Below are 20482 nucleotides of genomic sequence, written 5' to 3' on the forward strand. Positions count from 1 at the left end.
TTGGGCATAAAATAGAATGAAAAAAAAAAAAAGAAAATTGAATTAAATTTAATATTGTATTTAGCTAGAGTCATCAGCGTCCATTGGTTCAATTGGTTCAATTGGTTTGTCGCCATCGTAACAACGAAACTCTGGTTTTAATTCCCACATATTTCTGTGTGGATTTTTCAAATTATATACACACACTTCCTGAAGTATTTCCTTCAAATAAACCTACATGAAAAAAAAAAAATGAATAAATATATTATATATTTTTAAATGTCAATAAATATTTCATAATTAATATATTTTTCATGTTCGTATTATTTATTTTTTCATGATAACTTACAATTGGCTGACGTGTAATTTTAACCAAGTCTTTGATATTATAATACTGATGTTTTTCAAATGCAGCAAATAACATATCCGTCACTGAATTTTTATCATCTCTCATCTTTTTACCTTCAGCCTTTTTCTTCTCTGCATATTCAATCTAAAAATACATATGATTAATTAAGCAACATTATAAATAAATTAAACAACATATTACTATTAAATAAATTACATTGTGTTTGTGATCAGAAACTGGCTTGAAATTTTGAACAGCTCTGTCAAGTGTTTGTATACTTCTTGAAGGAACAGCAGCTCTTCTGATACTTGCTTTTTTCAATTTCATGTAACACTTGTCAGCTATAAATAATAATATATAAATTGTTGTTATTTTTTTTATAAATATATTGTGTAATTTAATTTGATAATAATATTTACCATCTGGACGACATTCTAATTTTTGTACAATTCTACCTTCCATAAAAAGTTGTTCATCTTTTGGCTCTGATTCATCTGCATCTGGATTGGCTGAATAAATTAATTTATAAAAAATTAATAAATAAAACAAGAGCGTTTATAAATCAAGAATTATTTTATATTTAAATTGATGAATATATTTACCAGGTATATGTGAAAATACACCAAGCATTTGTCGAGTTACTGTGGTAACATCAAGTCTGTGTTGTTGAGGTATATCTTCTTCACCTGTTTCTTTTAATGACATTACTGAATCAGCAAGTTTCAATGAAACTTCAGCTTTTGAACCAGGAATTCTTTATTAAAATTAAACAATAATATATATTACAATAAAATAGTTGTAATTAATTATAATTATTGATAAATACTTACTTTGTTATTTTGAGTTTGCCGACCTCAATATTACCAGGTGCTTTTTCCCATTTATTTGATATATATTTTGGAACTTTAACAAGCCAAACACCACGTGATGCATTACTTAAATCTAATTCTCTTTCTGTTGAAGTAGACATTGTTTATTATAATTTATAAAATTAAAAACTTTAAAATACAATAAACTCAATTTATTTATCACAATTTGTCAATTGATGAGGTTATGTTTATTTTGTGTCTGAATGTGTTGTTGGCATTGAGTGTTAAAGATCAACTGGGCAACTGCAAAAGTCAGCTGTAAATTGCAATTTATATATGTACAGTATGTCCAAGTCAATTTTATACAGTTTGGTCAATGTAAACATGTGTAAACAATAAATGTTGTTTATGTTTTTAAACAATATTTTAAAGTCATAGAAAAAAAAAATTACTACATAATAAATTTTTACATAAAATCAACAAAACAAATTATTATCATCAAATTATATACTCGAGTAATAAAAAAATACTTTTGTTTATTTATAGAAAATGTCAGTTTAAAAATATAATTGAAATGTTTAATAACAACAGAATTTATTATTGATATAAATATAAACTCAGCAAAAAAACTAAAAATAAATAATCATCATGTCACAAAATAGAGTAAGTATATAAAAAAATAATATATTTTTAAGCATATAATTAATTAATAAACAATTTTATTTAGCCAATAGCTGTATCAAGAAGACACCCAAATCAAAGAAATGATGAATCAGTTGAGAGTAATTCTAATAACTCAAATCGTTTATTACAAAATAATCGTCTTCCACCTTCAATTGTTGAACAATTTCGTGAATCATGGCTAACAGCAATTATTGGATTAATATTATTTGCAACTGGAATGTGTTTATTATTTTGGAATGAGGTAATTTATCAAATTGATATTATATTAATAATCAATAATTAATAATATAAACTTTGTTTGTAGGGAAAAGCAGCTTCTATAGCTCAATCACTTGATGAAGCATTAGAAAATATTGCACTTATAAGTGACATTCAAAATATTCCAGAAGAATATAATGGTCGTTTGGTACATTTATCTGGTCCATTATCAATAAATGAACCACTTACTGAGCCTGATTATGGTATTGTTGTTGACAGTGTTAAATTGAAACGACGAGTACAAATGTATCAGTGGATTGAATATGAAGACAGTGGACTGTAATTATCAAATAATCCAAAACGTTACCTTTTGATTATGTTTATTAATAATTGTTTTTTTGCTACAGTGGTGAAGCTGAAAATCATGATGATCCTAAAAATTATTATTATACAACTGAATGGAAAGATAAGCTAATTGATTCAGATTCATTTTATATACGTAATGGTCATGAAAATCCAACAGAAATACCAATAAAATCACAAATACAAATTGCTGAAGAAGTTAAAATTGGTAATGTTATATTAGGTGATGAAATGAAGAATAAATTTACTGAATTTTTGGAAATAACAAGTGATCAAAGACCAGATCGTGTTGATATTAAAATGCATTCTGGTCTTTATTATCATAGTGCTGATCTTTGGAATCCTCATGTTGGTGATATAAGAATTCTATTTTTATATGCTGGTAAAGCTAATGATATTTATTCAATTGTTGGTAAATTAAGTGATGGAATTATTGTTCCTTATGTTACAACAAGGAATGAAGTTATATTATTACAAAGAAAACATACTGTTGATGTACATCAAATGTTTCATTTAGAACATGTTCATAATTACTGGAGAACTTGGACAATAAGGTAATTAATTATTGATGATTAATGTTGATGATTAATTTAATTTTGTTTGTTATTTTTTTTTTTTGTTCAAGGGGTCTTGGTTGGTTAGTATTATTTTTAGCAGCAACATGCCTGGCAAATATACTTAAAACAATCATAACAAACTCATCATTTTTATATGGAATTATTGAAATTGATTCAATAACAATGTCAGTGTCAATGTCAATAAGTCTTTTGGTTGTTGGTTTTGCCTGGGTTTGGTATCGTCCAATTGTTGCATTGTGTTTGGCACTTGCTTCAATTGTACCATTTATTTATTCAACATTTTTTTCAAATGATGATGAACGTCAACAGGGTCGTGCAGCATATCGACGAATTTAATTTATAAATTAACAATTATTAATAAACGCACCAAAGTACTCAATTTATTATGAAATTTTAGTTGTCATGATTATTGTTTTTGTAATTTTCCCGCTTCTTTTTTTGGTCAAGCAAAGACACAATCTCTTTGCCAGCCGTAATCGAAAAACCACCAGGTCATCAAATTGTAGGTGAATCATATAATGATAAAACTTGTCATGGTAAACGTACGTTTGGTGGAACAAAACCTGTGTGGCTGTTGACCCTCGAAGAACGTGTTAAGTTAATTGACCAAAACATCAAGTGTACCTTTGACTTGGTTCTAAAAAATTATTAACGCAAATTAACACTTGCATTACTTTTTTTTTGTTTCCAAAAGATCATCAAACTTTAGATAAATCACATGATGATAAAACTTGTCGTGGTGGACGTATGTTTGGTTCAACAAAACCTGTGTGGCTGTTTTTGGTACTGGTAATAATTTATGTACTGGTTGTAATTTTTCTTTTAGCTCCCATACATCAACAAAACCCTCATTTTCACCATTTTCAGTAACAACAAGTGCTTGTGATGTTATACTACATTTATCATCATTTTTTCTAACTAATACACGATAACAACCTATTGGAAATGATGCTGTACCACTGTTAACAGCAACAAGAAAATGTCCATTTTTACCATAACAAAGATCAACAGCTGATATTTTTTGACGTGTACTACTAAGGCTTTCTATTGCAAAACATACTGGATTTGATAAATCTTTTGTTAACATAACAGCTCGCCAACCATTCCAGTACCAGTTACAACAAGAACACCCTCAGCTGGTCTACCACCAAGGTAGACCAGATGGTGGTGTCGTACAGATGGTGCAAATGGTAGATGATTAAATTTTTCACGATAATGAATACTATATTGTTTATCAGTCACTAATTATGTCTTTTTTCCATTATTGCATTTTAAGATTAACATAAAAAAATTGTTATTGTTATTGTTATATAAAATTAAATGTGTAACCTTGAGTTTGTAACATTTATTCAGTGTCGTATTGATCAAATTAATACTTTGTACAATAAATAATGAGCTGAATTTTCTTTTACATATTAACCGAATAAAATTTAATAATAAAAAAAATTCTGTTATTACTTTTTTCAATGTTACAAATACATATATTTTCCATTTCAAATTTTTCCATAAAAAAATTATATTGTCAAAAAATTAGAACGCTACTCGCCCATTTTTCTGATCATGTAAAAAATAAATAAAAACAAACAAAAAAAAAATTTGAGAAAACTATGAAATAATAAAAGGAAAATGATTTAAGAAAATTATTATTGTTTACATATATATTTTTTAATAATAGCTAAATTTAAAATTTTGCGGTTTTTTTAAATTCAAAGCTGCCATGACACCCAATCAACCAATTAGAAAATATCAATCACCACCTTGCGTCTTTTTCGAAATAATAATCCGCCATTGTTGTTGACATATATTTATTTGTTTACATATTGTGCAACAACCTAACCCTCAAATAATTAATATGTCAACAACAATGGGCTCGTCAAGCCGCAAGCATTCTGCGTCTTCGTTTTAGAAAAGTCGCAAGTGCCTGCGTCATTGCCGAGCGACTCACGACGCGAATGCGAATCATCCTTAATACATATATATGTCAATATTCAATATTAACCTTAAAATAATAATAAATAATAATCATAAATTGCAATAAATTGATAAAAACTCTTTTGGCTAATTTTTTTTCTAAACAATATTCAAGTGATATTGTGATAAATTAACTACCTAGTATTTTGAAAATGTCTATAATCAGGCCATTGACATGTGATGATTTATTTAAATTCAATAATGTGTAAGTACAATAAATAATTTTTTCTATCAACTCATGTTGTGACATGATCACATGTTCATAATAAACAATGTTATCATTTATTGTAAATGTCTTTTTTTATCAATTATAAAAATACAAATTTAATAATAATAATAATAATAATAATAGCTATATTAATTAACAAATTATTTATTTTTATTTTAGGAATTTAGATCCATTGACTGAGACTGTATCCTTTATCAAAATAAACAATACAAAAAATTGATTTTTCTTTTGTCAATTAATAAACAATTAAATTGTAAATATAATTAATAAAATTTTCCTTAGTTAATTTATTATTAAACAGTATGGACTTCCATTTTACATGCTTTATTTAGCACGTTGGCCAGAATATGTTCAACTTGCTGAATCACCAAGTGGTGAAATAATGGGCTACAGTAAGTGTTGATTAAATTTTATATTAGATAGCTATATTGTTAATTTTAATTTTATTATATTTAAAAATAGTAATGGGAAAAGCTGAAGGTCGTGACGAAAATTGGCATGGTCATGTAACAGCCCTTACAGTATCACCAGATTACAGAAGACTTGGTCTTGCTGCAAGATTAATGAAATACCTTGAAGATATTTCTGAAAAGTAAGATCAATATTATAAATATTTTAAATAACAAATTATATATTTAATTTCAATATTTATATTTTCAGAAAAGAAGCATATTTTGTTGATTTATTTGTACGTGTTAGTAATAAAGTTGCTATTCAAATGTATCAAGAATTAGGATATATTGTTTATCGAACTGTGCTTGAGTATTACTCTGGAAATCCTGATGAAGATGCATATGGTAATTTAATTTTTGATAAACAAAAACATTTATTATATATTTAAATAATCATTATTATTTATTGTTAATTATTTGTAGATATGAGAAAAGCATTGTCAAGAGATGTTCATCGACAATCAGTTATACCCTTGCCTTATCCTGTTCGTCCTGAAGATGTTGAATGACATTTTAACGATGAATAAATTTATCTTAAATAAAATAAATAAATAAAAAATTTTATATTATTAATTATTTATTAAAAACAAAACAATTATTATTTATAATGAAAAAAATTAATCATACGATTAATTCAAAAATAAATTAACAAGACAAAATAAGCATTATTTATTTAAAAAAAAAAATAAAGTTTATTGTTTTTAATTTTAATGAAATATTTATAAATTTTTTGGAAAAAAAATTATCGTATTTTACGTTTTGGTTTTTTACTATCATGATTAAATTTTTTTCCAATACGTTTTCTAATACCAGATGATTGTTCAGTGTCATCATCATCATCATCATCATCATCATTTTTTGATTTTTTTCTCTTGCCATATTTGTTTTTGAATTTATTCAATTCCATATTAGCAGATCGTCGTGCTTCACCTACTCGTTCTTGAAGTTTCATGACTTCTTTTTCTTCAGTTTCATATTGAGGAAGTTTTTTACAGATTGCATCTTCTATTTTTCGATATAGCTCAACGTCAAATTGAGTTACAAATGTTATTGCACGTCCAGATCTACCAGCACGTGCTGTTCTACCAACTCTGTGAACGTAAGATTTGCTATTTGTTGGTATATCATAATTAATAACAACACCAACATGTGGTATGTCTAATCCTAAACTAGCAACATCAGTTGCTATTAATATTAAACGTTTTTTAGATTTGTATTTATCTAATGCAGCTGATCTTTTATCTTGTGACATTTTTCCATTAAGTGGTATAGCTTTTATTCCTAAATTTTTTAATATTGTTGTTAATTGAATAGTACTAGTACATGTTGCACAAAAAACTATAAAACTATTGTCAGCTAATTCATTGAGAATATGAACAAGATAAACTTCTTTTAAAACTGATGGAATCAATAAATATGATTGATCAAGATTATCAACTGTTTTATATGTCGTTGATACTTCAACTTTAATTGGATTTTTTAATGCTGCACGTTGAAGTTTTTGTACTTGTTTAGTCATTGTTGCAGAAAATAAAAGATTACGACGTTCACGTGGTATAGCATGAATAATTTTATCAACTTCAATTTCAAAATCCATATTTAATATTTTATCAGCTTCATCCATTACCAAAAATTTTAATGTATTAAGATTAAAGCCATTTGTATTTTCAAGATGATCAACAAGACGACCTGGTGTTGCTATTATTACATGAGGTTTTGTTTGTTTACTTGCAAAAATAAGAGAATCTTCAATAAGGCTAGATCCTCCAACAAGAGTTACACTATTTATCTTATGATCAAGAAAAGAAGCTGAAAAATAAAATATTTATTTATAAATTTAACATGTTATGTTGATTGAATAATTAAAAGTATTATTTAATAATATTTACTGTATGCTTCAAATTCTCCACGTATTTGAAATGCAAGTTCTCTGGTTGGTGTTAAAATTAAAGCAAAAAAATGTTCTGGTTTTTTTAAGAGTGCTTGAATTATTGGTATCATAAAAGCACCTGTTTTACCAGATCCAGTTTCAGCAATACCAATTACATCTCGACCCTCTAAAACTTGAGGAATTGCTTGAATCTGGATTGGTGTTGGTGTTTTCCAATTTAATTTTTCACATGCTTGACAAAGTGACTCCTCTATTCCCTGCAATGTTATACGTTATTAAGTAAAAATTGTTGTTGTACTGGTTCAATTGTAAACAATGAATTTAATTGGACTAATTGTAAACAAACTTGATTAATATACTCACGAGACTTTTCCATGGTGCAATTGTATTGTCATTGTTTTCAATTACAGGATTATCAGAATTTTCTTCGTTTTTATTCATTTTAAGATTTTTAATTATTTTTTTCTTTCATAAAGATGTTTACCATGTGTATCGTGTAGTCAAAGTGATGATTGCTCACGAGCTGAAAAGAGGTTATGTAAACATATTTTTTTTATTAAAATTAAAAACACAAAGAGGATAAATTTTTATACTAAATTTATGCAATTAAATAAACAATAAATTACTTTGAAGATTTATAATTATTTTAATAATTTATATAAATATTAATAAATAAAAATTTATAAACATTGGGAAGTAAAATTAAGAGTCATCTAGCAGTTCTTTCTGTTATCAACATGTAACATTGATTATTATTATTTTATTTATTATTATTTTTTATCAAGCCCCATTTTTCGTCGCTGTCGTGTCAAAGGTTGGACGTTTTTTTATTTTATAAATCATTTTTTTGGGTTTTCACCTAAATTTTATTGTTTATTTAAATTATAAATTAAACTGATTGTTTTTTACAGTGTTAAACAGTCACAAGACAATAAATACCTATCAAAATGGTTGCTCCAAAGAAACAGGTAAAATTTTTATTTTATTTATTACACGTGGCTTTGTGTTTAACCTCAAACTATTAATTATTTTTTAAAATTAATTAATCCTTTAAATAATGTATATTAATGTGGTTATTATTGTTTGTATTATTATAGAAAAAGGCTATGGAGAGCATCAACTCCAAACTTGCTTTGGTCATGAAATCAGGCAAATACGTATTGGGATACAAGCAAACCTTGAAATCTCTTCGTCAAGGAAAAGCCAAGCTTGTCATCATTGCCAACAATACACCCCCACTGAGGTGAGACTGAGATGCAAAAATCCTTATTTTTTTAATCATCTATATGAAAATATAAGGATGCTTGCGGAGTAGTCTCTGAGGCCCTGAGGGGGAACAACTTTATTGTGGATTAATGAACAAATTAATGACATTTTGTTTCATTTTAATTTCAGAAAATCAGAGATTGAATACTACGCTTTGTTGGCTAAAACTGGAGTTCATTTTTACACTGGTAACAATATTGAATTGGGTACAGCTTGTGGTAAATACTTCCGTTGTTGCACACTCTCAATCACAGATCCTGGTAACTCAGACATCATCAAGTCAATGCCAACTGCTGAACAAGCATAAAAATATTATCTCATTTATTTTATGTAACAGCTTGATTACCAATACGTTATTTTTTTTTTTAATAATAAAGAGAAAATTAATTTAATAACTTGATTTTGTTATTAATTTTTTTTCATAAATTTTTAGATAATTTTTTATCTTTTTAGTTTTATTGATTAGACAACAACAATAATTACAGTTGGAACATAAAAACAACAATATTTATTGATGATAATATTTCATCAACAACAAAAATAACAGTTGGAAATATTTTTATCAATTAATTACATATTGCAATTTAACAATTTGTACAATTGTTGAAATTCAAATAGTTTAGTAGATGGCGTCGTAATCAGAGATGGCTTCTTTTTGACAACAGCACTTGTTTTAATTGCTTCTTTTTGCGGTCACTTTCGTGTACTAATTTGGCAATCCAATTTTACTGAATATTTTGCGCAATTTTGCGATTTGGCGGCCATTGGTAAACTTCGACGCCCAAACTCAAGACGCTTTCTACGTGAGCTCCTGCTGGCTGCTGTCCTGTCATTTCATCTGGTAATGGCTATTTCATACATCATTATTAACATTTAATCATTAAAAAAAATAAATTTCCAATATCTCATCAATTATTTAATATTATTTTATCTCTCAATCGTCTTTTTAAACAACAATCATTGAGATAAAATAAATTTTTTTTCTGGCCATCAAATGGCCGCCGCGTCGGCTTCGAAATATAATTGGAAATAAATAAATTTTATTGATATTCGTGACAGATTTATTGTTACGCCAAGACAATACCCGTCGTTTTTATTAATAAAATTTTTTTTCGTTTGCCATTGTTAGCAGCGTCTTTTTTTTTTTGCTGACAAATTTCGACATATTTTAATTGTCTTTGCGGACATTATTATTATTAATTTGCGGCGATTTATTAATGCGATAATTTAATAACGAATATATTTATTTTTAATAATAATAATTGATAATTATTATTTTATTTAGTAAACAAACGGCGTATAAATTTTGAGGAGAGAGGGAATTCGTGGAAAAATATTTCCTACCTATCCGAGTTGTTGCTGCGTCGTATTTCGTAGTCCCGATTAACACGAACGCTATTCTGACTACAAGTCTGAATTCCCTTTTGATGCATTATGTTGAACTGGATCCGCTGGATCAACCACTACATTATCATCATCAAAAAAAAAATTTAATTTATAAAACTTCTCATTTCGCTTACATTTAAAACAAAAATTGTTTAATTTTGTTTTTAAATTTTTAAAATATTCATACACTTGAAGGCCAGATTTTTTTTGGAACATTATTTATTCAAATTCAATTTTTTATTTGTACAATAGTACAATACACTTGATAAAATCATTCGTGCATTTATAATAGTCATCTAAATAATAAAAAAAAAAATCACAATTAATGAATACACAATACATTTTTTTAAAGTATTTTTTTTAGAATATTTATTTATGAGTATATTATTTTACTTCTATCATGAAAGGACTATTGTCAATTTTTCTACAAATTAATTTAATACTATATCGTATACCTAACGACTATTTACAAATACATTTTTAATATTTTTTTTTTTTTTGTATACATTATCATTTGTTAATTTTTCGTTTGTCAAATTCAAGAGCATTCATCAGCTCTTCTTATAAAAAATTAGGGAACAAGTTTCCTCAGTATCTTTTTTTTTTTGCGTCATACATTTTTGTACTATTGCCAATAGTTATTGATAAATAGTTATTTTCTATTTCATACTTGATTCTCTAGACAATGATAAAACAGTTGATCCTATCATCAGCTTAATTTCACATATGAATTTATATTTTTTTTAAAAACTTGATCTGATTAATATCAGACAGGAAGACATCTAGACTAGGAACACTTGTTCCAATAAAATTTTTACAATATTTTTTTTATTCATTTACATTTTATTATTTGGTCTTGTAAAATTAATTACAAAACTTGTACACTTTTTAACTGTGACAATTTCATTTAAAAAAATTTCATTATCTTTAAAAAAAAAAAATACTCGACAAGTAGAGACTAGCTTTTTTTTTTTTTTTTTCATTTTCTTATTTAAAAATCAGTTTTAAAAAATAAAATAATTATCAAACAAATTAAAAGCTGATACATTATTTTTCTATATTTGTTTTCTCGGATTTTTTCTTTTTAAATCGGTATTAAAGTATAAAACTAATACAATATTACCTATGGCTTATGTTTTTTTTCTTTAAAATTAAATTTTTAATTCTACATTTAATATCAATTTTAAAAATGTATTTTCAAATCAAATTTACAATTAATTTCTATTTAGCTACACAAGACATAATTAAATTTTAAATAATTCATATATGAAAAATAATCAAAAAATAAATTTCATACTTTTATCGGTAATATGAATTTAAAAAATGTTAAATAAATTGCATTAATATTGGCAAGAAAATTGGTTATTTAACAATATTACAGTGTACTCAATAATAAGAGTACGATGTCCTGCATCTCTCTATCATTATTTCAAAACTACACATCACAAATTACGACAATATAAATTATTTACATGTTGTATTAAAACTGGTATCAGCAATAAGCCTTAATTAATTCATTTTTTTTTTGTTCTAAATACTGCAGTAATATTTTTTTTTCTTAACATATATTTACAAAAAAAACTGCAATATATATTTCATATTGTTTTTGTGTTTATTAATTTAACTATTGGCAGTGTTATTATTAATATTAATTTAGTGCCAAAGTGTGGTATTTTAATTAGTGCCCTTATTTTAATATTACGTTGTATATTTAAAAATTTTTATACGCGTATAATCTCATGGTCTTTGATGATCAGGCGTTGATTTTAATATGTCAGGTTGCGTTGGAAGACAACTCGAACCTTCGAGAAAGAAAGATCAATGATAATAATAAAAATAATAATTAATAATAATACTGAACAATTTGTTTTTTAAATTTATAATTGAAAAAAAAAAATATATAATTTCTTTATCGTTATTCGATTGAAAAATTACCAGTTGCTGGTCTCATTGTTGATTTAATTGATCTATGAGATCCATTTCTAGTCAGTGTATTCATCTGTGGTGTTCCTGGCAATGTATGACCCAGTGCATTCATATAATCAGCAATTAGTAGTGTTATTTCTAAAATCTGTAGACAAAAAAAAAAAAACATGATAATTATGATTTTTAATTGATTGAGTTGATGTTACAATTTTCTTTGCTTACTTTTGGTTTGCTTAGTGCAAAAATTAATTTTTGTTCAGCAGCACCATCATCTGGACATGCAACAAGCATAAAATCATCCAAACAACCACCAAATGTAACAATATTTGAATAATTATAACGATACATAACAGCCATTGTTTGTAATTCAAGTAATGTTACACTATCTTCAGAAACAGTTATCCATAATGTTATTGGTTCATGTTGTTTTAGTTTAGCTTGATATAAAGTTGCACCAAAATATGGCCATTTTCTTGTACATGTTAAATATATTCTAACACAATCAACAACACTTCTACCCTTTAAGCCAATCCATTTTTCTTGTAATTTTTCTTGTAAATCACGTAATTGTTCAGCAGTTATATTTGTACGATATCTTATTGGATAAAATTTATCAAGTGCTTGTAATACCAAATGATTTGGATTACTACCTTGACCACTACCTCTTCCTTTGTCATTATGATATTCACCATAATCAATTTGTGCCATTAATGAAGCAAGTTCAAATGCTAATTCACGATTTAAAGGAAATTTACCATGTACAACTTGTTGATTAACTTGATAACATAATAATAAACGTTCTCTATCTGTTTCCATTTTAGCTGCTGCACGCCAATAACATCTTGATTTATATGTTAATTGTATAACACGTGTATTTTCAAATTTACCAGAACCTTTTTCACGTAATGCTGTTTCCCATTTTGATATAATATCACATAGTTTTGATTGTAAATCAATAAAATGTTCTAAATCTTTTTCAATTGGATCATCACTAAATAATGTAAAACCAGATTGATGTACATCACGACATCCAATTTCTTGATTAAGTGTATGAATAAATTCTTCAATTGTTGTACTACCATCAAAGCTAACAACTTGATAAGTACCATTTATAAAATGTACTGGTATTGCATGTGGTAAAGAATGATGATATGGATTTTTTAAAAGTATTGATAATACTTCCATTCGTGATGGTTTAACTTCTCTTCCACTATTTTGTAATGTTCGTTCTAGTGCACGTTCACAATATGCTGCATATTTACCGCATTCAGTTCTATAAAAAAAAACAAAACCAAAATCAATTAAAATAAATTGCATTAATTTAATGATGTAAAAACTTACTTTGAATCTGCATTACGTTGCAAATGAAGTTTCAGGTACCAGAGTAGACGATTATTTTTCGGTAAAAATAATGATACAGCAAGTGATAATAATTGCCATCCTTGTACCAATACATATTGAGCCGGATTGGTTTTGCAGTCGAGTATGTTTGATGTTGAATGACCCTGTGTGAGCGTGGGACTGTGAGAAGTTGATGCAGTTGATTGGGCATCTGCATTTTCACCACCCCCATTTGCAGCGGGGCTTTGCGTATCACAGGTGAAGAGCGATTGCGTGGCGCACAGTAGGAGCTGCTGCAATATGGTATGCTGGCGTACTACTACATCCGTTTCTTTTTTTTTTTTTTTTTAAATTACATCACAGACCTAATTTCGATATTTGATTTCTATTTTTTTAAATTAATTATCATCGCGAAACTAAATTGACTCTATGCTTGATTAATTTTGAAGCTTTATTATTATTTTTCTTTTTTTGTTTTCTTGTGGAATAAAAATTTTTATTCCACATATTAATGATGACGACAATAACTCAAGTGGATAATGCATTTAATTAACATGTCAACCGAGTATAATTATCATTATAAGCATGATTTATATAATTTAATAAATGAATAATAATACCGGCATATGTGACCCGTCTCTGATATGATGAGAATAATTAATTTATAATTTTCTCAAATTAGTGTGCAAATGCAGAAGGTTTGAGTACAATTGCAGTTGGGATAATAAAATAAAAAACAAATAATTTTTAATTACAAAAATAAATGTAAGTTGTTTTGTTTTTGTTTTTTTTTTAATTGAAAAACAAAATCAACACACAAATAAGGGTGGAAGGTAAATAAGCTCAAGGTTAACAATTTAAATTTAATTTGCACTAGAAGGTATATGACACCCCATCCATGACACTTGTAAATGATAATTAAGCAGGGATGGAGGTTCACTCGGTTTATATATTTAATTCAATTTTTTTTTTGTCATTTTTGAATCTATTATTTAATTGCATTTTTTAAAACTCAAAATACAAATTTAAACTAATTTTTTTCATGCGGCATACGAATTAAAAAAATAAATAAGAAAAAAAAAAATTAAATAATAATAGTTTTTTGTTTTTATATAATTGCAAAATATCAATTGATCAGAGGCAAGAGTTGATTTAAAAAAAAAATTGTTTTTCTGTGTGTTTTATATAGATATATTTTTTTGGATTTTTTATTTTTATTTATGTACACCAACATACCATTCTGCAAGTGTTTGTGAATAGCTCAATAATATTTTGACGAATAATTATTATTAAAATTGAATTTGAAATATAATTAAAATAATTATTTTTTTGATAAATTGATTATCTATTGATTGTTTTGAGTAAGTGAAATTCGCCAAAATATTTTAGAGCTCTCGTGTGAAGGGTTTATGATTTATGACAACAAAGATAGGTGATTTAAAATATAAAAATAATAGAGGAGCTCAATTGAGCGTGATAATGACACATAAACACGCAAACACAACATGCAACTTAAATATTATTTCAATAATAAAATTAGGGCGCACAATATAGCGCATTCAAAAGCAGCAAATAATAAAAAAAATTGTGAATATATGTTATTAAATAAAAATCAATTTTTTTTTTTGTATCAACTTGGTCAAGTATTACCTTCAAGTCTTTGAAAAAGTTAATGGAAAATTAAGCTTTCGTTGAAATGAAAAGTAAAGTTGAGATAATTATGTAGAAAAAAAAAAAATGTTAGTTTACGTTGGATTGAATATTCCATGGTAAAATACTTGACCAAGGATACTTCATGTACCATTTTTTTATTGACTCATGAAATGTGTAGAAAAAAAAATAATAAATTTAATTAAAATTACTAAATTTTGAATAATTTAATATTGAAAAGGTACGTTTGTTGTTTTTTAATTTGTCAATCACAAACGTACATATTTAAAATAAAAATATATAAAAAAATAGTACATGAAATATAAATTTTGTTAAACAACAAGCAAGACTTACAACACGCGCAGTACCCAGCGAGACAATTTTGGCGGCCTTTTTTACCTGTACGCCCAATCGTTGCTGAGTATGACGACTTGTTTGTTTAACAAGTGCACAAATAAATTCCGACTGTAACTCTGGTTGATCTAGGCATTGTTGTAGTGCATTTTGTGCAAGTACCACATGATAATCAATGCCAGCTTGTTCCACAGCAACTGACATAAATAGTTGACAGGCCTAAAACATCACCACAAAAAAATCCAGCCAATAATTAGAATTGATTTTTACTTATTCTCAAGTATTTATAAATTAAAATTGTACCTTGAATAATTTAATTGCTTCAGACTGTAGTGTCTCAGATGTAAGACTAGTTAATGGACTCGTAATATTTTCTTTAGTATGTAATAATAGCGGATGTCTCCAAAGTACACATCCAGGATCTCCATCTGTTTCCATAAGTCGTTGTACTAATTGTTCATATTGTGTTCCATCACTTGGTCCACCACCTGACACAACAGTTAAATGATATAACCAACTATCTTTATCTTGTTTATGTGGCATTAATAAATATGTTGGTCCTTGATGAGTTGGAAATATTCCAATTGTTCTTTCATGTGGACATTCAGTATCTCTTTCTTCACTATCACTATCAGATACATGTTCAACTTCTTCAACTCTTGCATCTCTCATATTTATTTGTCCAATTGGATTTGTATCACTTGGACATTTAAAATAAATAAACATTTTACCAATTAATACACACCAACATTTTTTAGCATGTCCATTTTTAACTTTAGTTAACCATCCTTGTATTGTTGGTTTATTATCTTCACGACTTAATAATAATTTTGTTGCATTTCTTCTTTGTACATTTTGTAATACACGTATCCAATCTTCCATTGTTGCAATACAATCAGCTGTTAAATAATATGTTTTTTTACCAGTTGATATTTCAAATGTTGATGCACCATCAGCACGTATTATACGACATACTTCATCAAGTAATATTTGTCCTTGTGGTTTTCTATTAATATCATTTTGATTTTTCCAATATGTTAATACACCATTTTTTAATACAAACCATCTTTTTCTCCATGTTTTTAATTTACCACCAAGTTTTGCAAGATGACCAGCTTTTTCTAATGATTCAAGTCGTTTTGGACTTTCACCAGATACACGCATTAATAAACTTGGCATACTTGTCTCAAGTGATGTTGAACTAAGTGCATCTGGTGGAATTGCATAGTCTTCTGATAAACCAGATTCTAATGATGTATCTAAAATACCAAAAAAAACAACAAGTTGTTATACAGTTTTTATACAATTAAATGCAATAAAATAATTTACAAATAATGTTGTCTCACCACGTTTTACACTTTTACTTGGAGAACCACTTGAACTACGTTTTGCTGGACTTAAACTACTTGTTGTTTTGATACTTTTTGATGGACTACTACCACTTCCCAATGATGAATCAGTATTATCTGATGAACTGTTTGTTATTCGTGTATTTGTTTCTGTTTGATTTGGATGTTCTTCACCATCAGAACTGTCATCAGAACTATCACCAAATGGCATAGATCGTATTTGACTTGCTCTACCTAAAATAATTAAATTTAATTAAATTTAATTTAAAGGAAAAATTAAAAATAAAACAACAATTATTTACCTTTAACTGTTGCATATACTGGCACCGAAATATCACAATAACCTTGAGAATTATGAGCAGTTAAATTATGACCATGTGAATGTTTTGATGAATTTGTATTTGATGTTGATGATGGTGCAACTGATGCATCATCATTTGTCGGTGGTCCAATACCTAAACCTCCATCAGCAACTTGATATATTTTTGCTTCCCAACTTGGAAATCTATGTAATGGTGGTGTTGGTGGTCTTGGAGCTGTTGTTGTTTCATTTGTTTGACCAGTCCAATTTATTCCTTCTCTACTTGGTGTATATATTTCAGCATAATCATGTAGTGTTTCAGAATTTTCACTGTCACGATTTTTTTCTGATACTCCTGGTAGACTTGGTAACATTACAAGATTTTCCACTGCTGCTGCCAATTCCTCTGATAATAAACTATAAAAATAAAAATAATAATTTTCATAAATATTATTGTTTTTTTTTTTTTTTATGGAAAAAAATGTTTGAATTTTTTTTTTTTCATGTAATTTTTGATAATGAAAATTTATATTTAATTTACATACGAAATTTTTCATTGTTTCTGCTGAAATTTAAAAACCTATATGCCAAATTTATTTATTTATTTATTTTGTTCTCGAAATTTGTTTAAAATTTTTTTTTATTTTATTGGGAAAAAATTAAGGATGTATCCACTGAGGAAGTCTCAGGACGTTACAGGGTACCACACTATTTATTCCGGGAGCCACTATTACGTCGCGAGACCTCCCAAGGGGTGAATTATATATTATATTTTTTTTTCATCTAACAAAAATTAATCAAAGCTAGCAAGCATTGCTGAATTTTCATTTTTATTTCTACTTGTTTTTTTTTCATAAAGCTTTATAAAATATTAATAAATAATAACCTTGACGAATCCATGTTGGTTGTTGTGACGGCTTGTTGAATAGTACCACAAGCAGAAAGATGTCTCCTGTGACGTGTTGCAATTTGTGTTGATTCCCCAGTGGTTGTTTGATGAACGCTCTCTGGAATTGTTTGTGGCGTTGCTTCTAAAATTTCTGAACGTCTACGGAGTGTTGTATCAACCTCAAGGGACAAAGATGCTCTTGTTGTTGGTATCTAGATATTTATTAATTCATTTAAAATATATATCTCTATTGCTTCTTTATTTATTCATCATGCTTAAGAAATTAATAATTTATTTAAATTAAAAATTCCAGCTCAATGCATTGAGCCGTAAAGATATACCTTAATTATTTCTATGAAAAAAAAATTTAACAAATTTAAAAATTAACTTACAATTGGTGGTCTTAGTCCAATATTGGTAATATGATTACGTAATAATTCCAATTGTTGATTACACTTATTATTTTGTTCACGTAAATGTTGATTTTGTTGTTCAAGTTCACGTAATTTATTTGTCACCCACTCTTTTATTCTCGCTGCTTTGGCTTCAACTTGTCTTGCGTCTTGTAGTCTTAATTGTCTCTATTTAAAACGAAAAAAAAAATAAACAATAATTAATATTATTCCAAAATAATAATAATCAAGTTATTATTATATAATATTTACCTGTTCTTCAACTTGTGTTTCTAATTTTGATATACAAGCACAATGTACTTCTTCAATTTTATCATTCTGTGTACCAGAAGTTGATGCTAATGATGAATGAGCTGGTGATTCAACTCCAGATGTACTCAGACTGTTGTATTCACCCTTAACTAACCGTTCCTCCATCATCCGAACCTTTAACATGACAAATAATTAAACAAATTATTATTTTACATAAACAATAATAGTTATTTGAAAAAAAAAAAAAATATATTAACATATTAATAATTATTATTGAAGATGACGTTGACCCTTGAATTTAATTTTCTATATAGTAATGGTTATGATGGTGGTGGTGTCCATGGGGCAGCTGTCAAAAATCGATATTGCTTATGTACATGCAAGTAAAATCGTGGATACCCCGAGGGTTCTTTTTTATTTATTTTTTTCTTTCTCTACTTACTCATCCACCAAATCAATACGAAACAGAGTTATCAAATAAAATTTCATCAAACTTCTTTAGAAATAAATCTTTTAATAATTATTATTTATATCATTATTATAAATATTATTTAATTTTATTATTGAATTATTTAAATATTTAAATTATACAAAGAATTTTTAAAAAATAAACAGGCGGTTGTTGACCATCTGTTTGTAAAATATTTAAATTTTGCCATTTACCATGAATTTTTTTAAATTAAAAAAAAAACACATACAAAGAGTTAATTTTAACTGTCAAATTATTGATGAAAAAAAGCTTTAATTTTAAATAGTTTCTTACCACAAAATGAGTATGCCATATTGTTGAATCTCAAAATGTTTTTAAACTTTTAAAATCCACTGAAGTTAAATTTTTATTTTTCTATTTTTTTGTAAAATCATAAAATGCTCAACTTTTGATGTTTACGGTAGCAAGTTCAGTGATATGAAATAGTAACTCACTGAGTAACGAAAAAAAATATGAATGCTTTGATTCAGATGAGCATCACACGAAGCTCAAACGAGGGAGTGAAATGAAGCATCAAGAAAGTAAAAAACCATGCAAATATAAACTTGGGGTAAAAGTGTTTTACAGTAGTCTGTATACATTGGTGAATGTATGAAATTGAACTGAATTTTGTCGTGTAGATTTTTAGTGTACTTTCTGTGGGGGTTTCTCAGATACTGGGTGAGTCATGCTGGCTCGTGGCCAAACTAAACGCCTAGTGTTGTTGAAAGGGCTGGCGACAGTGGTGGCAGTATAAAAAAAGAAAAAAAAAATTATATATATAGATATATAAAAATACTAGGATGGTGGGAGTAAGAGGGTGAACAATAAAAGAGATATAAAAAATTGATAGTTTACAATTACAAACGAGACAAGTACGTTATATTTTATGGCAGTAGTAAAAACATATAATAATCAGACATGCAAAATAATAACATTTAAATTTAATTTTTTTTTCTTTTTATAATATACAGATTATTTTGCATTATAAGATTAATATTTTATTTTTTTTTAATTAATTTTTTAAATGTCATTCAACTTTTGTTATTGTATTTTTTATTTTATTCTTTTGAGGAGAGACAAATTAAGGGAAGACTGAATTAGTCATCAAGTTTTTCTGGCTTAATGCCAAAATTTTGGCTTTTTTTTTTACAAAAAAGACAAATAGTACGAATGATGAGGGAGAAAATAAAATTAAAAAAATAGTAATGATGATAATTATAATAATAAAATAAAATAAATCTTCATGGTACGTAAAATTTGTTGAAACTAAAATAGGCGAATAAACTGGCGCCAGTAGACGACTCATTCATGTCTATTTTATTATTTTTCATTAAATAAATTAAATTTTAATATTTACTTTATTATTAAAATTATAATTAT

At 26.9% G+C, this 20482-nt stretch overlaps 6 protein-coding genes across 15 annotated transcripts in view; 3 read left to right on the plus strand and 3 right to left on the minus strand.

The window, feature by feature from the left end:
- Positions 1-60: 60 nt before the first annotated feature.
- Positions 61-1536, minus strand: LOC122847548 (general transcription factor IIF subunit 2-like). The gene is made up of 6 exons (XM_044145315.1): positions 1159-1536; positions 931-1082; positions 748-837; positions 545-669; positions 329-472; positions 61-213 (listed from the first exon to the last, which is right to left on the minus strand). Exons 1-6 carry the CDS (start codon positions 1296-1298, stop codon positions 61-63), a joined length of 804 nt encoding a protein of 267 aa, XP_044001250.1. The 5' UTR covers positions 1299-1536.
- A 212-nt stretch (positions 1537-1748) lies between these two features.
- On the plus strand, positions 1749-3296 carry LOC122847928 (transmembrane protein 43 homolog). The gene is made up of 5 exons (XM_044145785.1): positions 1749-1800; positions 1865-2062; positions 2126-2358; positions 2427-2936; positions 3008-3296. Exons 1-5 carry the CDS (start codon positions 1786-1788, stop codon positions 3294-3296), a joined length of 1245 nt encoding a protein of 414 aa, XP_044001720.1. The 5' UTR covers positions 1749-1785.
- A 1784-nt stretch (positions 3297-5080) lies between these two features.
- On the plus strand, positions 5081-6185 carry LOC122847555 (N-alpha-acetyltransferase 20-like). Its single transcript, XM_044145327.1, has 6 exons — positions 5081-5136; positions 5320-5344; positions 5462-5552; positions 5623-5752; positions 5821-5957; positions 6036-6185. Exons 1-6 carry the CDS (start codon positions 5084-5086, stop codon positions 6119-6121), a joined length of 522 nt encoding a protein of 173 aa, XP_044001262.1. The 5' UTR covers positions 5081-5083; the 3' UTR covers positions 6122-6185.
- Positions 6186-6372: 187 nt separating this feature from the next.
- Positions 6373-8114, minus strand: LOC122847535 (probable ATP-dependent RNA helicase DDX47; the record flags this gene model as incomplete). Its single annotated transcript, XM_044145296.1, has 3 exons — positions 7867-8114; positions 7502-7760; positions 6373-7421 (listed from the first exon to the last, which is right to left on the minus strand). Coding segments are annotated over exons 1-3 (1386 nt in total), but the record flags the coding sequence as incomplete, so codon positions are not given.
- Positions 8115-8261: 147 nt separating this feature from the next.
- LOC122847553 (60S ribosomal protein L30-like) lies at positions 8262-9164 on the plus strand. Its single transcript, XM_044145325.1, has 4 exons — positions 8262-8317; positions 8415-8471; positions 8601-8746; positions 8899-9164. Exons 2-4 carry the CDS (start codon positions 8451-8453, stop codon positions 9074-9076), a joined length of 345 nt encoding a protein of 114 aa, XP_044001260.1. The 5' UTR covers positions 8262-8317; positions 8415-8450; the 3' UTR covers positions 9077-9164.
- Positions 9165-10721: 1557 nt separating this feature from the next.
- LOC122847529 (uncharacterized protein CG43867-like) overlaps positions 10722-20482 on the minus strand; it is a 42095-nt gene continuing 32334 nt past the window's right edge. For 3 of the 10 annotated variants that reach the window (XM_044145281.1, XM_044145287.1, XM_044145289.1), the window contains 11 exons: positions 18631-18804; positions 18358-18546; positions 17963-18177; positions 17078-17493; positions 16773-17009; positions 15730-16685; positions 15427-15645; positions 13423-13715; positions 12304-13354; positions 12091-12226; positions 10722-11957 (listed from right to left, as the gene is read on the minus strand). In XM_044145281.1, the coding sequence (XP_044001216.1) occupies positions 11893-11957; positions 12091-12226; positions 12304-13354; positions 13423-13715; positions 15427-15645; positions 15730-16685; positions 16773-17009; positions 17078-17493; positions 17963-18177; positions 18358-18546; positions 18631-18804 (3951 nt within the window). In that variant the 3' untranslated portion in view covers positions 10722-11892. Of the gene's footprint in view, positions 11958-12090; positions 12227-12303; positions 13355-13422; positions 13716-15426; positions 15646-15729; positions 16686-16772; positions 17010-17077; positions 17494-17962; positions 18178-18357; positions 18547-18630; positions 18805-19393; positions 19539-20482 lie in introns of those variants that run through there. The other 7 variants (XM_044145286.1, XM_044145290.1, XM_044145288.1 and 4 more) reach the window with 6 other exon arrangements.

This window comes from Aphidius gifuensis, linkage group LG1 (assembly GCF_014905175.1).
Source record: "Aphidius gifuensis isolate YNYX2018 linkage group LG1, ASM1490517v1, whole genome shotgun sequence".
In the NCBI taxonomy this organism is placed as follows: Eukaryota; Metazoa; Arthropoda; class Insecta; order Hymenoptera; family Braconidae; genus Aphidius; species Aphidius gifuensis.